This window comes from Bacillus rossius, chromosome 8 (assembly GCF_032445375.1).
Source record: "Bacillus rossius redtenbacheri isolate Brsri chromosome 8, Brsri_v3, whole genome shotgun sequence".
NCBI classification, from domain to species: domain Eukaryota; kingdom Metazoa; phylum Arthropoda; class Insecta; order Phasmatodea; family Bacillidae; genus Bacillus; species Bacillus rossius.
This window is the reverse complement of record NC_086336.1, coordinates 2158026-2177378: the sequence shown is the minus strand read 5'-3', so window position 1 is coordinate 2177378 and position 19353 is coordinate 2158026. Positions and strand designations below refer to the sequence as shown.

At 46.7% G+C, this 19353-nt stretch overlaps 1 protein-coding gene across 1 annotated transcript in view; it reads right to left on the bottom strand.

Moving 5' to 3' along the window:
- Positions 1-15729: 15729 nt before the first annotated feature.
- The window catches only part of LOC134535461 (protein starmaker-like), a 7796-nt gene continuing 4172 nt past the window's right edge, over positions 15730-19353 (bottom strand). The window contains exon 2 of the mRNA XM_063374569.1: positions 15730-18683. Coding sequence (XP_063230639.1) covers positions 16116-18587 — 2472 coding nt within the window. The 5' untranslated portion in view covers positions 18588-18683 and the 3' untranslated portion in view covers positions 15730-16115. The remainder of the gene's footprint in view (positions 18684-19353) is intronic.

Here is a 19353-nt window from a genome sequence, read left to right as displayed (position 1 = left end):
TCATCACGATGAATCTTCTTCACCCGCCGTCCACCTAGGCGCACGAGGTATGTGGTCTGGCCCAGGCGTCTCTGTACTGTGTAGGGGCCTCCCCAGCGGGGGGCCAATCCTGCGCAGTAATTATGTGGTGTGGCCGACAGGGGATGGACACGCACTACACTTGGTCTCCTGCTTGTACGGTGGGTGGCATGTGGTTCGTCGTTGGTGTTATTTCCATCGCGTAGACTTTTTGCCGTTGGCGTGCTTCTTCGTGTGTGGCTGTGCGGCGGCGGTCTCGCTCTTCCGGTCCTTCTGTCGGGTGTGGTACTCCATGCGTGGCCCATTCACCGGGCAGGGGTAGATTGTGTCCCTGAACCATCTCGGCGGGTGTTCTACCAGTTGCCGCATTCACCCGACGGCGCGTGCAGAACAGGGCATCTGAAATGTGCCTGTCCCACTGCGCATGGTCTGAGCTGAGGCGTATGCGCATCTGTGCCTTCAGCTTCTGGTTGCGGCGTTCGGTGGGGTTTGCCCGCGGGTGGTATGCAGGTGTGGTGTGGTGCTGTATTTGGTGGTCGTCACACCAGATCCTCCACTGTCGGCCCAAGAACTGGCTGCCATTGTCGGAGAGGGCTGACTGCGGATAGCCCCAGCGCGGCAAGTACTCTTGTGCCAGGATCTTGGTGATGGTGGCGGCCCGCACATTTCGACAGGGATAGGCCTCCATCCACCGGGTGAACAGGTCAGTTACTACAAGCAAGAACCTGTTCCCCCTCGGTGTTCGTGGATATGGGCCCATCACATCCAGTGCTATTGTCTGGAAGGCTGTGGTGGGTTCCCGTGGCCGCTGCTGCTCCTCCCCATCTCGCCGTCTTGCCTTCCGTGATTGACAGACTTGACATTCGCGCACGTACTCGCGTATATCGCTGGCGACTCCGGGCCAGTGGTAATATTGGCAAACAGCCCGCTTCGTCTGGTCGGTGCCGGGATGGCCGGCTAGGTCGTGGTTATGGTAGAACCGTAGTACAGCCTCCCGGGCTTCAGGTGGTACGTACGTCTTCCAGTCCACTTGGTGTCCAGGTGTACGGCACCACACTGTCCCGTCTCGTACACACCAGGTGTCATGTTCCCCCATCGTCGCCTGTTGGCGCCGTCGATTGGCCTCTAGTGACGTCCCTTGGGCTTCCAAAACTCGGCGGTGGACGTCGGCTGCTGTACTCGGTGGTACGTTGTCTTCCTGGGAATCGGCTGTAATCTGCGTGCATGTTGCATCTGGTTGGGCTTGCCTGTTTTGATGGCTGGGTGGCATCATATACTCCCAGTCTTCATGGTCGGCTAGCTCGCTGTTCTCATCTGGCTCGCGAGACAGAAGGTCGGGCAGCTGGTTGTCTGTTCCAGGGACATGTTCGACTTCAAAGTCAAAAGATTGCAGGAACAATGCCCACCGGATCAGCTTGCCCTTCCTTCCCTGCATGGTGTGCAGCCAGGTCAGGCACCTGTTGTCGGTGCGGAGCGTGAATGGTTTACCTTCCAGGTGCGGGCGGTACTTCTTCACGGCCCACACGACAGCCAGGCACTCCTGCTCGTTACTGTGGTAACGACACTCTGCCGAGCCGAACTTCGCACTCGCATAGTCGATGACTTGTCGGTCTCCATTTTGGTCCAGATGGAACAGCACAGCTCCCACTCCTAGGGCACTGGCATCGGTTTGCAGGTACAGGCGGCGCTGTGGGTCCACCCGTGCCAATGTGTGGCAGCTCGTGAATGCGGCCTTGATGTGGTAAAAGGCATTTTGTGCGATCGCATCCCACCTGTAGCGCAACTGTGGTGATAAAAGGTCTGTGAGTGGAACAATGATACTTGAAAAGTTGGGTATATAGCTCCTTAACCAGTTAACGAGTCCCACGAAACGTTGTAGCTGTTTGCGGGTCTTCGGCACCTCAGACTCCGCGATTTTCTGCAGGTGGACTGGTTGTGGGCCGTTGCCTGCCGCATCCACCAAGTGCCCTAAGAACTCGACTTTGAGCGCCCCGACATGACACTTGGCTGGGGCTGCTGTTAGGTGATGTGTCGCGAGCCGCTCTAGGACGAGGGCAAGGTGGCGGATGTGGTCCTCCCATGTCTCGGAAAACACAATGACATCATCGAAGTAGGCTATGGCAATCTGTCCCACATACCCCTCTAGCACCCGCGTCATCATCTCCTGGAAGGTGGCTGGTGCGCACTTTAAGCCGAATGGCATGGCCCTGAATTGGAAGCGCCGCCCATCTGGTGTTGTAAAAGCAGTTTTACCTCGGTCCCCTGGCGTTATGGGCAACTGCCAATAGCCAGCCTTGAGGTCAAGCGTGCTGAACACTTTGGCTCGTCCTAAGCCTAAGATGGCGGCCTCGACACTGATCTGGGGCGGAGGTGAGCTGATGGTGATGGCATTCAGGGGCCGGAAGTCCACACAAAAACGCAGCGAGCCGTCCTTTTTCGGGGCCAACACTACACATGAATTATAATGGCTATTGGAGGGCTCGATGACGCCATCCCGTAACATTTCTGATACCTGCTCTCTGATTGCGCTCTGCTCTCGGAAGCCATATCCCCTGGGTGGTTCATGAATGGGTTGATCATGCATGGTTGGGATCCGATGCTCTGCCACTGTGGTGCGTTGCAGGGGGTTGGCAAGTGCAAACACATCCTGCCTCTCTTGCAGCACCTTTTCCACAGCTGCCTGATACTGCGGGGGTACATCGTGACGCAGTTGCGCCAGTGTAAGCGGTTCGCCAGGTGGTTCGGGTGCGAGCCCCGTGGCATACACTGTGTATCGCTCCCGGGTTCCCACGTGGACTCGTGCAGCCTTCAGCTCCACCACAGCATCATGCTCTGCCAGCCAGGGCTGTCCTAATACGAGGTCTTCATGCAGGTCCTCCACAACAAGGGCAAGAACTGTGGTCGACATTTCCCGAAGGTTTACCTGGAGTTAGGCTTGGCCCACTGTCATCCCTGGCCGTGTAGTGGTCGCGAGGCGCAGCTCGGCACGGTAGGGTTGGAGTGCTCCCGGGGGTACCAGGCTTGGGGCGACAAACACATGGCTCACACCTGTGTCGACCAGTGCCGCCATCGGCTGGCCATTCACCTCCACCGGGATGCGCAGCAGGTGGTCGTGTGGCCGGAACAGTTGGCCCAGCGTTGGTGTGGTACCTGGCATCATCCTGATAGGTGGTGGTGCAGATGGCATTGAGGGTATTGGTCCTGTGGCCAGTGATGCCATTGGTAAGGATGGTGCCAGTAGCACTGCTGGTGGTGTGGCTGGTGGCGCCAAGAGTGAGGTTGCAGCAGCTGGTGCCCTGGCTGAGGTCATGGCAGGTGGTGCCGAGAAGGGAGTTGCGGCAGGTGGTGCCGAGAAGGGAGTTGCGGCAGGTGGTGCCGAGGAGGGAGTTGCGGCAGGTGGTGCCGAGGAGGGAGTTGCGGCAGGTGGTGCCGAGGAGGGAGTTGCGGCAGGTGGTGCCGAGGAGGGAGTTGCGGCAGGTGGTGCCGAGGTGGGAGTTGCGGCAGGTGGTGCCGAGAAGGGAGTTGCGGCAGGTGGTGCCGAGAAGGGAGTTGCGGCAGGTGGTGCCCAGAAGGGAGTTGCGGCAGGTGGTGCCGAGAAGGGAGTTGCGGCAGGTGGTGCCGAGGAGGGAGTGTCAGAAGATGGTGCCGAGGAGGGAGTTGCGGCAGGTGGTGCCGAGAAGGTTGTGGCAGATGGCGCCATTCTCGTGGGGGGTGGGCCCCTCAGTCCCGCACCCCCGGTGGTCCATTTCCCGACTGCGGCACTGTCTGCTGCTGGCGTAGTGGTGGGGGAAGTGGGCATTCACTGTGCCAGTGATATGCCCCAGTGGCGCAACCCCGTTGGCACTGAGGTGGCCGCTCATGGTTGCGTTGCGACTGGTTGTCCCGGCGGCCTGGCTGCGTGGTGATCTGGCGTGACGCCAGTGCATCCTCGATGGCCCGCTGCCGCCTGGGTGATGATTGAGGCTCACTCGGCCTGGCTTGGTGGTTGGTCACTGGTGCGCCCGGTAACGCTAGGCTGTGGTACCCCTGGTCTGTCATTGATGGGTTTCGGCGCCACACTATCTGGAGGTTTCTTTCAATGGCCACTGCCTGTTGCACATAGTCTTCTACCGAGGTGTGTCGGTAGCAGCGGAGGAAGGGCTGAAGCTCATCACGCAGCAGGGTGGTGACAGTCGGCAGTGCTGCCATTGGTTCTGTGTTCGGCATGATCCGCCGAAACAGCTGCAGTTTGTGGGCGACAAACTGCTCCACTGGTTCCCCGTCTCGCTGCTGTCTCCCGTAGAATTGGGAGGTACACTGTACCACCGCCTCTCCTGTGTCAAAATGCTGCATGAACTTGGTGGTGAACTCCGGCCACAGCATTCCGAACTGGCCCCAGAGGCTCCACCAGTGACGTGCCACGCCCCGCAGCTGCTCACTCGCACGTTCTGCCCATTCGTCAGATGGTATTCCCGCCCTCGCTAGGCGCACCTCGCATTGCCGTAGAAACTCGCCCGGGTTCTCCTGCGGCAGTCCACTGAACTCCGGTAGTGTTGCTCTACCCGTGTTCGTCACCATTCGCGGTGCCCCCCACGTGGCGCTCAGGTCGGTCAGTGATGTGTGTTCCCGTGCCTGCCTTGGTTTCTGCTCGCGTTGTGCGCAGTTTGCACACTCTGTTGTCTCTAATTTATCTGATGGGTTTCCCGTGGCGGTGTGCGTGATTGGTGCTGTGGTCACTAGGGCAGGCAGTGCAGTTGGTGGTAGCCCCGCTTCGTCCTTCCCTGGCCACACAGGATTCCATTGCATTTCCCATGTGGACTTTACTGTTTCCCGCTTGATCGGGAATTTTAAGGTGTCGGGTGCGCATCGGCATGTGTTATGCCACGGTAGTGTCCCTGTTAATAGGTCCATGCCCTTAGGTAGGTAGCAGTTTGCACAGACTGTGGTTGAAATGTGTGGTAACATTTTACCGGTGAGCAATTGTGTTGTTGATGTCACTGGTAGGTGTCAGTTGATTTGGTGTAGCTAATATAATTTAGAAGGATTCGGTCGCGTAACAATTTTTACCAATATAAAAGAAATTCACACATAATGTCCGGTGCTGTTTGGTGTAGTCGGGGTGCGGACTCGTGCGCGCGCACTGGAGGGTGGGGTGGCGCGGTAGGCCGCTGCCCGGACGACCGCACAAAGAGTAGAGCGATAACTTCGGCTGGTGGGAGAAGCAGGGTGGGCCGTAACGGAGTTCTCGGGGTGCGGGGGGAGGGGTGTGGGCCGCTGCCCGGATGGTCGCACAAAGAGAAGAGCGTTAGCTCCGGTTGGTGGAAGGGGGAGGTCGGCCTCTCTCCTTTGGAATGTCCAGAAGTGAAAGGGAGGGGGGCCCTTTGTCCGCTGTCCTGGTCGCGCCTGTCTGTCTAACCCCAATTCCTTCACACGCACGAGATGGCCGTTTCATGCGCACTGGTTTCCTTGGTGTTGGCGGATCGCGGAAAAACACTGGAATTATTAATTTTTGTCACATGCATGGGCGCCAAATGCTATCACCCGGGGTCTTGAACTCGATACCCGGGGTGAGCCTAGTAGTTGCTGGTGTTTCTGTTGAGGTGTTTGTTCTCCGGGAGGGCGCCAGGCTAGTCTTAAGCGTCTAGCCATTGTTGTGGTGGGTCGTCGGCCCCAGCGTGCACTACTAAGCTCCTAGGCTATATGGTGGCTGAACACAATGAACACACGCACGTTTTTGAACGGATGGGAAACGCGGGTAACGGCACATCCGTCCTAGTTGATGACCCGTTGTCGACTGCCGTTGACCGCGGCCGGCCTAGGAGGGGGGGCGGCAGCATCAGCCTGCATAGGCTAGGCTAGGGGTGCGGTATCACAGCGGGGTAAGGTACTGGTGGGGTGGAGACCGGGCTTCACTGTCACAGGCAGTACGACGTCAATCTCTGGAAACTCTCGCTGGCAATCTCATGCCTGATCAGTTGAAACACACCCGTTCAATGTTTCCAGATGACGCACAGTTTCAATTAGCTACGCTTAAAGGTGTGTTTCCCTATGACTTTGTTAAGTCTAGTGAACATTTGCAGACTGCCTCGCTACCAACAAAGGAAGCGTTCCATAATGTATTGAGTGGCTCGGACGTGAGTGATCTGGACTATACTCACGCTCAAAGGGCTTGGGATGTCTTCCATTGTGTCACATTGAAAGAGTACGCACTTAGTTATCTTAATGTGGATACTTGTTTGCTGGCCAATATATTCGAATCTTTTCGTTTCATTTGCCTACAGCATTATTCTTTAGATCCCGCTCATTACATTACCGCTCCCTCACTCGCATGGTATGCACTTTTAATTAAAACCGGTGTGCGTCTTGAGCTTGTGACTGACCCAGACATTACCTCTTCCTAGAGTCTGCCGTTCGTGGAGGTATTACAAATGTAAGTCGACGTCACGCAAAAGCTAATAATGGTTACATTCCAGTCACGAACCGAGACTTCCGTCTTCGTACATCTGTTATTTCGATGTTAACGCTCTGTATGCTCACACAATGTTGGATAAGCTTCCTGTGGGTAATTTCCAATGGGTTCCCAGGGATGAGTATACGAGTTGGGATTTCAACACCATTGACATCGATAGTGATACATCATTTTTCGCGGAAGTAGATTTGACCTTTCCCGATGATTGTCACGATCGCCTATCAGATCTGCCTCTGGCTCCTGTGAATGGTGTACCGCCAAACGGGCGTATGAGTAAATTACTGTTAACTCTCGTGCCGCGTACTAAATATGTTGTCCATGCTAAAACACTGCGGCACTACGTTCAGTATGGGGCGGTCATCGGTCAGGTTCACCGCGTGCTGCGGTTTGTGCAGGCGGCCTGGATGAGGGAATACATAGCCTTTAATGCTGAGCGTCGTGACCAGGCTGCGAACCCCTTCAAGAGATCGTTTTTTAAATTACTGTCGAATTCGCTTTACGGGAAGAGCTTAGAAAATATGCGAAATCATAAGGATATATGCATCGCTTCATGATACGATTCCATTTATGGGGCTGCTGAGCTGATTGGTCGTCCGACATTCAAGGCTCGGCGAATCATCGATAAGAATTTAGTCCTCATAGAGTTGCAGAAAGGGACGATTTCCTTTGATAGACCATTGTACACAGGTGTCACCATTTTAGATTTATCAAAATTGGTTCTCTACAATTTTCATTATAATTACATGCAAAATAAATTCCCTCCACAGTCTCTGTATCTCTTTTACACGGATACGGATTCTTTAATTTACCACGTTGTGTGTGACAACATTTATGATTCGATTCGCCCCGATTTAGTTCACGTTTTAACACTTCAAATTATGCGCCAGGTAATGAGCAACTCTTCCCTTTGGTTAATAAGGGTGTAACAGGGGTGATGAAGGATGAGGCCGCTGGCAATATCATCACGGAGTTTGTTGGTCTTCACCCGAAGCTTTACGTGTTTATGATGGAGGATGGTTCTTCGACACGTAAGGCTAAGGGAATCAAGACCAGCGCACTGTGTTCACTCCTGTTTCCTCAATACCTGGATTGCTTGCTTCAAAATTCACGGGTTATCGCGACCCAACACCATTTCCGATCGCGAAGCCACACTATGTTTATGGAGCGTGTGACCAAGGTAGCATTGTCTTCAGGAGATGATAAGCGTTGGCTTTCTGAAGACGGTGTCACCACTCTACCTTGGAGACATAAGGACCTACGCCTTTCCCCGGACAACGATTAGCCTTTTCCCTATATGTTACGTTCAGCTATGCTGTCGTCCCCGAGGGGGTGGTTGCCTAGCGCTCCGATCCTCCCACCCCTCGAACCACGCACCATTACACGTGGAGAATAACCTATTGGTATGTCACTGTATATTTGTACAGGTTTTTACAAACGTCAACTTAATTTATTTTCTACACGTTGACGTCTCTCGGCTTTAGGTCCCTGATTCCCCGTTTACGTAATTGTCCTGTTGTGCCCGTACTGCTCTCGCCGGTTAGGTGTGGGTCCAGGCCAATGTGGCCGGGACCGGGAAATACGGGACCTGGAGGGAGAGTGAGGTGAGAAGGAAGAATGGTAGGCAGTTCCAAGGATAACTCGGTGTTAACAGTTCCACGAGCCCCTTTTATTGTCGTTTTGAGAGCCTGCCGCAGCCTGGCGGACCCGTCGCGGAACGAGCGCCCTTCCCGCGACGACCCGGACTCCCGGAAGACTGTCCCGTCCGTTAACACGTCCCGACACAAACTGGAAATTTTCCCATGTAACAATGTCCCCGATTAAGGTTGCCCCACAAAGATGCGCAACACGTGCGCGGTCCGTTACGTAAAAGTCTCGTACTGACGGCGAAGGTTCGGTGGTTCGTAACTGCGCTTACGCGTTCTAGAACGTTCGACTGGTGACGTAACTCGTAAAACTCGTAAAACTCGACAGGGCGAGCGACTCGACGGATACAGCACAGCTGTCGCGACAACCCGTGAAGTGACCCTGTCGTCGGACCACGAGCTCAGCAGACGCGCCTCGCGAGCAGCGCGGAGCGGCGTGCACGTCTGTCTCTGATCGCGCCCTGAACACCACTGCCCTTCCCCGCCCGCCAGCGGGCCGAGGCCCGCGGGCCGTGGAGGAGGGTAGGAGAAATCGGCCGGCGTGGGAGAGGCGTCACCCCGCGACGCGCCAGGCTGCGATTACATTACTAGCACTGCGAAACATTTGAGAAAAGTTACAAAATCATTTACACAACTTAACGAGACATTAATCAAACAGCGAATTTACACATCAGTTAATTAGTTTTGATTACAAAATATCCACAGTTATCGAGGCTCGTGACCATTTAGAAAAAAATATATAAAACACAGAATTATTTATCACACAAAAGAAGCTCACTGGCATGCTAGGGCGCACGCGGGTGCGTCCCTGGCCGTCGCACTTCACCGATGGTGCACTGGGGGGACAAAACTCCCTCAGGCCCACGTCGGTGGCCAGGTACGGCCTCTGCATCTGGGAGGGTACGACAACTGTCGTCAACGTTTATATAATTTAAATTTCTCTTTTAAACATGTAATTATTTTCTACACAAGTAATTTAATTTTTTTTATTTAAAGCTAGAATGATCTTAACATAATTTATACAAACGTTAACATATTTTACACATGTAATTTTTTTACACACGTATTTTATTTTCTTTTACACACGCAATTTATTCTCTCTTTAAAAGAATATCTTAACGTAATTTATTTTACACATATTATTTTCATTCATTTTACATATATTTCTTTTCTCTTTTAACAAATGTTAATGTAATTTATACAAATGTTAACGTAATTTATTTTACACAAGTTAACGTATTAAAATTTTTTTTTACAAAGGCTTATGTAATTTATTTTTTCTTTTACACACATTAACGTATTTAAATTTTTTTACAAAGGCTAATGTAATTTATTTTCTATTTTACATATATTTCATTTAAAATAATTATATTAACCTAAATTTATACAATTGTTTACGTGTTTAAATTATATTTTAAAGCTAGAATGATTTTAATGTAATTTTCATACTTTTACATATATTAAATTTCTTTTTTAAACATGATTTTTTTTACGCATGTAATTTATTTTACACATATTTATTTTCATGCATTTTACATATATTTAATTTCTCTTTTACACACGTAATTATTTTTTTTACACACGTAATTTATTTTACACACTTGGGTTATCTGTTTTATGCTTTAGCTAATGCGTATGTATTGTTCTACAGATCTCCCCACAAGATGGATGTGTCCACGTGCGAGGGTATGGCGAGCCAATTACCACCGGAGATAGCCAAGCTATTTTTCATGGAGGAGGTGGTGGAGGGATGCCCACATCCACCGCGGGACCTTCGGGGACGTGACCCTGGAGTTGTCCGCAGCGATGGGTCGTTCGTGCGCTCGCTGCGGCCGAGGGGACGTGTCCATGGGGTTGTCCGCCAACAATGATTGGTCAACGTTTGCTACTATATATAACAAATTAAATAAAACCAACATTATTTTTTACCAGTGTGTTGTCTACATTATTTCTTTTTCCACCTCTGTATGTTCCTTGTGTTTGCTCATTTACTGTACACAGCGATGGCCTGACCTTGATTTCTCTGTGGTAAACACTTTCACTGTCACCCAGCAGGTAAACACATTCCTGCTCGCCGGCACACGAGCGAGGCTTCCAGCTCTCAGCACGGCGTTTGTACAACGCTTATTTTACTCGACGTAAAATAATAGTCTTTGTCCTTACTATGCTTATTTTTTCTGTCTTTACAATATTATAAATTTTAACTATGCTTATGCCATTGGCAGAGAGCCAATTACTACACAATATTTGTACAATATTTATTTTACTTGACGTAAAATAAAATAATAGTATTTGTCCTAACTATGCTTAATACATTTCTATGCTTATTTTTCTGTCTTTACAATAATATAAATTTTAAATATGCTTATTACTTGGTGTGTTGCACAAGTGCTACCACTAAATCATATTCGTGAGCGGGCTTCTGTTCCACACACAGTGTTGGTAATATTTAAAGACATAATTATGCTTATAATATGATGTGGGGATTATAATTGCGTATTTTATGAGTGACGCTCCAGCGATCAACATCTCGCTCTCTGTGTGTGGGGTTTTGAGGTTATGTTTCTCCCAGGTAAAGTCATAGCTAGTATGGCGAGGATTTTAAGCATAGCGGCATACTCTGGGTGGTGGGGGTTGCGGCTTTTGTGGAGTGGTGAGGGTTTGCTTTTCGAAATTTAAACATGGTGGTTGGAATTTAAATATGGTGGCAATTGCTTTAAGCATAATGGTGGGGTTTTGCTTTAGGCATACATCATGGCGGTTGGAAATTAGACATGACAGCATTTTATTTATTTTCGAAATTTAAAAACATGGCGGTTTAAGCATACAAAATGGCGGTTTAAGCATAGCGGTAAATGTTTTAGGCATACTTGGGGTGGGTGTTTGAAGCATACTAGGAGTGGGTGTTTTAAGCATAGCGGCAGATGATTTAGGCATAGCTAGTATGGTGGGGATTTTTAAGCATAGCAGCATTTTATTTAGGCATAGCTAGTATGGCGGGGGTTTCTTTTAGGAATACTTGGGGTGGGGGTGGGTGTTTTAAGCATACAACATGGTGGTTTAAGCATAGCAGTAAATGATTTTTGGAAATTAAACATGGCTGTATAGACATAGCTAGTATGGCTGCATTATTTAAGCATATTTTTCGAAATTTAAAAACATGGCGGTTAGATTTAAAAACATGCCGCCTTTTAAGCATATCTTCCTTATTTCATTCTACACCTCTCAACTGATCTCGTGGTCTAGTGGATAAGGTGTCTGCCTCCTAACCTCGACGTTGCTGTGTCCCATGGATCGAATCCCCACGCCACCCAGGATTTTTTGTATACAATTCCTGCCTTCGGAGCGACTGTGGCGCGCTCCGGTTACCAAAGGCTGAACTAAGATGGCGGCCTCCAGCAGACGTAAACAAGATGGCGGCCCCCAGTGGCAGCGATGGTGGCGCGCCCTGGTAACCAATGTCAACAACATTGGCGGCCTTTATGAAACAAGATGGCGGCCCCCAGGGGGGTTCTGGCGCAATGTTTACATTGGTCCAGAACCCTCATCTCCTCCTACTTCTGTGTTCCATGTAGAAATAGTCATATTTTGTAAAATTCTAAATTTCTATCAATGATGAATGCATCCGCGTCAACTGCACTTGTTCGGGACGGTCTTCACTCACTTCCCGGCGGGCACACATTCTGAGTGCTACGAGCTGCACCCTGTTTTTGTGAATTTCGACAACCTTTCTCTTCCCCGACCATCACCATTTTTGTGGGCATTCTTGCTCATTTAATGACTGTATGTGAACCAGGTCTAATCATGTTCGATTTGGCTTGTTCACAGACAGGGTTCAAGAACCAGAGCAAGCGACCGTATGCTTTTTTCCTGTCCTCTGACTCAGGACTGCTATGGCGCCCTGGTAGTCCCACTACAGCGTGAAACTTCATCTTCGACCATCTAGTTCCAAACATCATACATATTTCCAAATTCTCCGTTAGACCTCCAGAGTGCCAAAATGCGATAATTAGACAACTTTAATTACTCGATGTGCCAATCATTATAATACTTGGTTTGTTTGTTCTTAAAGTTAATTGTTTATTCTTATTGTTAAATATGGTGGAAGTCTTCTCGTAATATTTTTGCAAAGGGTCGACCCAACGAACCAATTTGTGTATTAGCCACCATTGTAATGCCTAAGGAATAATGCATTAGTCAACTTATGTATGTCAAAGAACTAATTTCTTTATTATGTTTATTGTTATAATGTTTTGTTGGCTCAGTTTACAGTAACTATAAAAGTACAATAATTAGGTGCACAGAAATAGACGAAATTGCATTTTTTATTTATGTATTTGAAACTAAAAGATCCACCAGTCTTCAAAGTTTTACCAAGAAGACATTTACGTTACACCAACGCTAAGGTAGAGAGCGAATGTAACAGTAGGAGAAAATATGTCTGGTGCCTAAAGAATTCATTTAGTATATGATTCATTATCATACCGGATACTTTTGTTCAAATTTATATTTTACAGTATAAACCATTGAAGCAAACTTCAATGATCGAAAGAAAAAAGTACTATGCATGACATCAAATAGTAATCCTGTTTGTAATTGTTGTGATTTAAAGACTAAAAACCTATTGAGTACACTTCTAACCATAGGATATGATAACATATGTAGTACTCTGCTTGAATAAGATTATTGGAATGGAAGGATATCCGGGATATGCTGCTTGACTGGGATCAGAAGCTATATCGGTAAATGGCACAGTAAGATATTCTGCATAGTTGGTCTCGGTGCGATACATCGAGAAAAGGCAAACGGGATATTCAGCTTCGTCGAGAACAATAGGATAGAAAGATAGAAGAATCGATGGGGTACGAAAGGTACGATTCAATAGAATATTATTGGAAGTTTGACAACTAGCCCCATCGAGTTGGACGCGGGAATAGATGGCAATTCCTTGGCTGCATGCACAATCTCGTGTTAAAGTTCCTATTGTAATAAAATAATGACAGTGATGTAGTGTGTCAAATCTTGTATATGTAGTGTGAATTTCAATAGCACATAATGAATTTTTAAATGTTTTCAGAATTGGTTAGTAACGAATTTTCAAGATGGCGGCCATGATTGCTGACATATGGTGGATGCTGTAATTGTTGAAATTCTTTTGATTGATGTAAGTGCATTCTAGCGAGAAATTATTAAATCAATATGGCAGCAGTACACTTTAGCAAACGAATCCAACATGGCTGATTCAAGATGGCATGGTCGCGATGGCCTCATAATAGCACGAATAATAAATTTCTTGGTCAAAGTGGTAGGGTTCAATGTGAATGACAAATTCAATGAGGAACAGCTTATTGTCACTTTTTTTTTTTTTTTAATTGATTTTGTCTATATTCGAATCGAGGACTCGAAGGTCCATGATGGCAGCAAGATACTAATTAAAATTTTATAAAAGTTGCAATTAAGTTAATTTTAATAAACTTTAAAATTCATCCGATTGTTTATATAATGATAACGGATTTTCAACATGTCATTATTCAAAATTGTGGGATCCAAAATGGTAGAAAGTACTAGAAAAAATGGCGGATGTGACATCACAACTCAAAATGGCGGAAAGTTCTATGAAACAATACAGCAGATTCCAAGATGGCTGGGAGCATTAACGGAGGCGAAGTTAGTGGATGGGAAAGATTGAGTTTCCATATATGCCTTGATGAAAAGGGGGGTTATGGAGCCCTTATGATGCTAGACTCCATAAAGGAAAGACCGGTCACCATTTTTAATTGAATGACCTTTCGGGATGGAACCGAGGACTCCAAGGTGCATCACGTAAATGTATTTTTAAATACCTAATTTTTTTTTTTTACTTTTTAAATAAGTTATTATAAATTTTAAAATACACTACTTTTAAAAATAATATGGTGGAAGTGTGGTCTTAATTCCAAATGGGGGATTCGAAAATGGCATTAAATTCTAGAATTTAAGATAGCGGAAAGTTCTAAGAAACAAATAAGGCGGTTGTGTCAATATGCAGTAATCCAAGATGGTAGAAAATACTATAATACAAGGTCAAGGTCAAGGTCAAAGATCGAGGTAAATTTTATCCAACTAGACGGCCGTGACATCATAATCCAAGGTGACCTGAATCACGCACCATAACTTATTCCGTATTCGCCATAAACATACTACTTCTAAGTTAACGACTAAATTTCACAGAAAAAACAGATAGCGTTTTAAACGGATGCGAAAGCAATTATTATTTTCTTAAAATTATGTACGGTATTCTTTCCGCAATTCTTTATTCCCATAAGCAACTATAGTGGAACAAATGTTATGCCTGTCCAAACATGCGGATAGCCACGCCCCCTGGCTTAAAGGATCGCCTTGGGCCCCGCCCTGCTGTACAGTGATAGGCTGCATCTTTATGAATGACATTGTTGCTTTCAGGAAGTTATGGCAAAGGAACAATACAGTTATTTGTTAGTAATGAAACATCCGGAAGAGAAGTGACAAAGTATGAGAAAGTGTTATCATAGATCTCCAGATATTAATTTATTGGTTCAGATTAAGTTCAGTTTAGACATAAAATTCAAAATATCCGCTAACGAATAATTGCTAAATTAGAATTTTATATTTCTGTTATTTGCTGTTCCTCCATATCTGCAATGTGAATGAACCTTTAGTCATAGTACGATACCAATAAACTTTTAAAAAGTTTAAAAATTAAGATACTATCTAACTAATTTTCTGCAGGCTACACCGAGTTCTATAACATCATATGAAACATAAACCATACAAGCAAAGGAAAGGGATACTTGTGCATTTAACTAATACAAGGATATCTATCTGTACACGATGACAACTGCGTTATTATTAAATACATTTTTACGATTTTAATTTTGTAAAATACTGAAAACGTATCAATCCAAACATATTAATTTTTATATTTTAATATGTATATAAAAAGTTTTTTTATGTATTAACTTATGTTAATTAACTGCTGAGTAATAATACTCAGTAAAATTGTCAGTTTGGAAAAAAAATAGCATGAAGCCAATAATAAGTACAGTATAATAACCGTTAATATTTTTTGACTGTGTTCTGTTAAATTTTGGACAATAAATTGTTACCATTTTTTAAAAGAGTAAAACAATATTTACTGGCTTGGTATGTTATGTAAATAATAGAATTTTAAGGGTATTTAAAATAAAGATTATGTAATACGTGAAAGTTTCTTGCATATTCCAATTCAATAATTTACTGAAATCGTCATGACAAGGTTGGATTCCAGATCCAAACTCCGTAGGTGGATAATCTTTGATCCAAACTGTTTAAAGGAAATAGTACATCATGCGGTGACTGAAAAAAGAGCTATAGTTTCTAAAGTACAATGAGATTTATTTCAACATGATGTATCCAAAAATTAAAATGGCATTGCATATCGTAAATGTATACTAGTTATTAAAAAATATGTAAATATTTTGACTAGAATACAGTAATGTTTATAAATAAATAATTTTAAGTTCAGATATTTCAAAATAATATCCATTTTATTTTAAAATATTTACTCTTCTTTTTTAACAATATAAGTGTAATTGGGATAAACAAATTATAACCATAATCATATATTTTAATACATAATCAAAATTTTATTGCCATTCATAGTACATCAATTTTATGCAGAAAATGTTAAGGAAAAAAAATTATAAACAAGAAAAACAGGCTATTAAAAATATTAACACGAATGCACTTCATTAACAGAGAAAAGACTGAACAAAAAGTTAAATAATATTAATATATACAATGATAATGAAAATATATAAAATAATAAATTACATAATTATTACAAGAATTAATAGAAAAAATCAAAATGTATTTTTTATCTTATATGAGACAATAACATCACTAGAAATAATATTTCATTATTCCAAGCATTATACAATGCTTCGGAATTTAGGATATGAACTTAAACATTCCGAAGAAATTATTGCGTACGTTAGAGTTGTACATGATTAACTTGTCATTGCTGGCCAACAAAATGACCAAACTGAAATAACTATTTTCCATTTTGGCCACATTAATTCCTTGCTGTTCTTGTCCACCTTATCCCTGTTGCCCACCATGTCCCTGCTGGCCACCTTGCTGTCCTTGACTGCCTTGTCCTTGCTGACCACCTTGTTGTCCCTGCTGACCACCTTGTCCTGGTTGGCCTCCTTGCTGTCCTTGTCCACCTTGTTGTCCCTGCTGGCCACCCTGTCCTGGTTGGCCGCCTTGTTGTCCTTGTCCACCTTGCTGTCCTTGTCCACCTTGTTGTCCTTGCTGACCACCTTGTCCTGGTTGGCCTCCTTGCTGTCCTTGTCCACCTTGTTGTCCCTGCTGGCCACCCTGTCCTGGTTGGCCGCCTTGTTGTCCTTGTCCACCTTGCTGTCCTTGTCCACCTTGTCCTTGCTGACCACCTTGTCCTGGTTGGCCTCCTTGCTGTCCTTGTCCACCTTGTTGTCCCTGCTGGCCACCCTGTCCTGGTTGTCCGCCTTGTTGTCCTTGTCCACCTTGTCCTGGTTGGCCACCTTGCTGTCCTTGTCCACCTTGTTGTCCTTGCTGGCCACCAGGCTGTCCTTGTTGACCTCCTTGCTGGTTACCTCCTTGACCAATAGCCTGCCTAACACCAGGTTGTCCTTGTCCATTTTGTCCTGATCCTTGTTGTCCTTGTCCACTCTGGCCACCCTGTCCTGGTTGGCCACCTTGCTGTCCTTGTCCACCTTGCTGTCCTTGTCCACCTTGCTGTCCTTGTCCACCTTGCTGTCCTTGTCCACCTTGTTGTCCTTGCTGGCCACCCTGACCTGGTTGGCCGCCTTGTTGTCCTTGACCACTTTGTCCTTGCTGGCCACCCTGTCCTGGTTGGCCACCTTGCTGTCCTTGTCCACCTTGCTGTCCTTGTCCACCTTGTTGTCCTTGCTGGCCACCCTGTCCTGGTTGGCCACCTTGCTGTCCTTGTCCACCTTGTTGTCCTTGCTGGCCACCCTGTCCTGGTTGGCCGCCTTGTTGTCCTTGTCCACCTTGCTGTCCTTGTCCACCTTGTCCTGGTTGGCCACCTTGTTGTCCTTGTCCACCTTGCTGTCCTTGACCACCTTGTTGTCCTTGCTGGCCACCAGGCTGTCCTTGTTGACCACCTTGTTGGCCTCCTTGCTGATTACCACCTTGACCAATAGCCTGCCTAACACCAGGTTGTCCTTGTCCATTTTGACCTGATCCTTGTTGTCCTTGTTGACCGCCATGTCCTTGCTGACCACCCTGTCCTGGTTGGCCGCCTTGTTGTCCTTGTCCACCTTGTCCTTGCTGGCCGCCTTGTTGTCCTTGTCCACTCTGGCCACCTTGTCCTGGTTGGCCGCCTTGTTGTCCTTGTCCACCTTGCTGTCCTTGTCCACCCTGTCCTGGTTGGCCACCTTGTTGTCCTTGTCCACCTTGGCCTTGCTGGCCACCCTGTCCTGGTTGGCCACCTTGTTGTCCTTGTCCACCTTGCTGGCCTTGTCCACCTTGTCCTGGTTGGCCACCTTGTTGTCCTTGTCCACCTTGGCCCTGCTGACCACCCTGTCCTGGTTGGCCGCCTTGTTGTCCTTGTCCACCTTGCTGCCCTTGTCCACCTTGTCCTGGTTGGCCACCTTGCTGTCCTTGTCCACCTTGCTGTCCTTGCTGACCACCAGGCTGTCCTTGTTGACCACCTTGTTGACCTCCTTGCTGGTTACCTCCTTGACCAATAGCCTGCCTAACACCAGGTTGTCCTTGTCCATTTTGACCTGATCCTTGTTGTCCTTGTTGACCGCCATGTCCTTGCTGACCACCCTGTCCTGGTTGGCCGCCTTGTTGTCCTTGTCCACCTTGTCCTTGCTGGCCGCCTTGTTGTCCTTGTCCACTCTGGCCACCCTGTCCTGGTTGGCCGCCTTGTTGTCCTTGTCCACCTTGCTGTCCTTGTCCACCCTGTCCTGGTTGTCCACCTTGTTGTCCTTGTCCACCTTGTCCTTGCTGGCCGCCTTGTTGTCCTTGTCCACTCTGGCCACCTTGTCCTGGTTGGCCGCCTTGTTGTCCTTGTCCACCTTGCTGGCCTTGTCCACCTTGTCCTGGTTGGCCGCCTTGTTGTCCTTGTCCACCTTGTTGGCCTTGTCCACCTTGTTGTCCTTGTCCACCTTGTTGGCCTTGTCCACCTTGTCCTGGTTGGCCGCCTTGTTGGCCTTGTCCACCTTGTCCTGGTTGGCCACCTTGTTGTCCTTGTCCACCTGGTCCTTGCTGGCCACCCTGTCCTGGTTGGCCACCTTGTTGTCCTTGTCCACCTGGTCCCTGTTGGCCACCCTGTCCTGGTTGGCCACCTGGTGGTCCCTGGTTGCCACCTTGGTTGGGTGGTCCACTTGGGTTTGTAGTTGTGCTGTTGCTGGATGTGCTGTTGCTGGATGTGCTGTTGCTGGATGTGCTGTTCTCGGATCTGAAGTCATACTCGTCCAAGAATGCCGCCGGGATGTGCATGCTGCTGACGCAGTGCAGCGCCACCACCGCTGCCAAGGTCACTGCTAGCAGTCTCATTCTGTGTCCTGCAACAATAGCCTTCAATCACAACATATCCATATTCATATCCACGCTCGATTCACAAGTTTATCTAAGGGTGTCTGTTATCTTAATTACACTGCCATACGCATTATTACCAAATATCTACGACTTTTTTCATAGAATACAATTGATTATATAAAAATAAAAACTCTAATGATTAAAATACAAATGATAAATACTGCTAGTTTTTAATGTAAGGTTAGTATTATACATTATTAAGTAAATTTGAAACATTAATATTATTTTCTTTTTATTTGATTAGACTGTACTAAATATTGTTTAAGAATTTCTCTTTTTTTATTATTTCGTCACAACCCCCCCCCCTTTTTTTTTTCGTTTTACATTCCAGTTAAATTTACTGCTATAACGATATTAAACTCATTTTGTAAGTTAATATATTCCGCGTGTTATTGTCAATTTCTGGGCACGATTTATTTATTTATGATTTTGATGAAGGGTACTTTAAGGACTATATTCAAAGTTCATTATTAATTTTCGCGTAATATTGGTGTGGTTGTGGTGTTCTCAACGCTAGCTGCCTCGTGTCTGCCTGGCCACAGAATAAACAATTGGTAACAGAAGCGACAAACTGTGGTTTTATCCTTGGTTAGTGCGTACCAGCAATCTGATGCTCTCAGGGCGTACACGAATGTA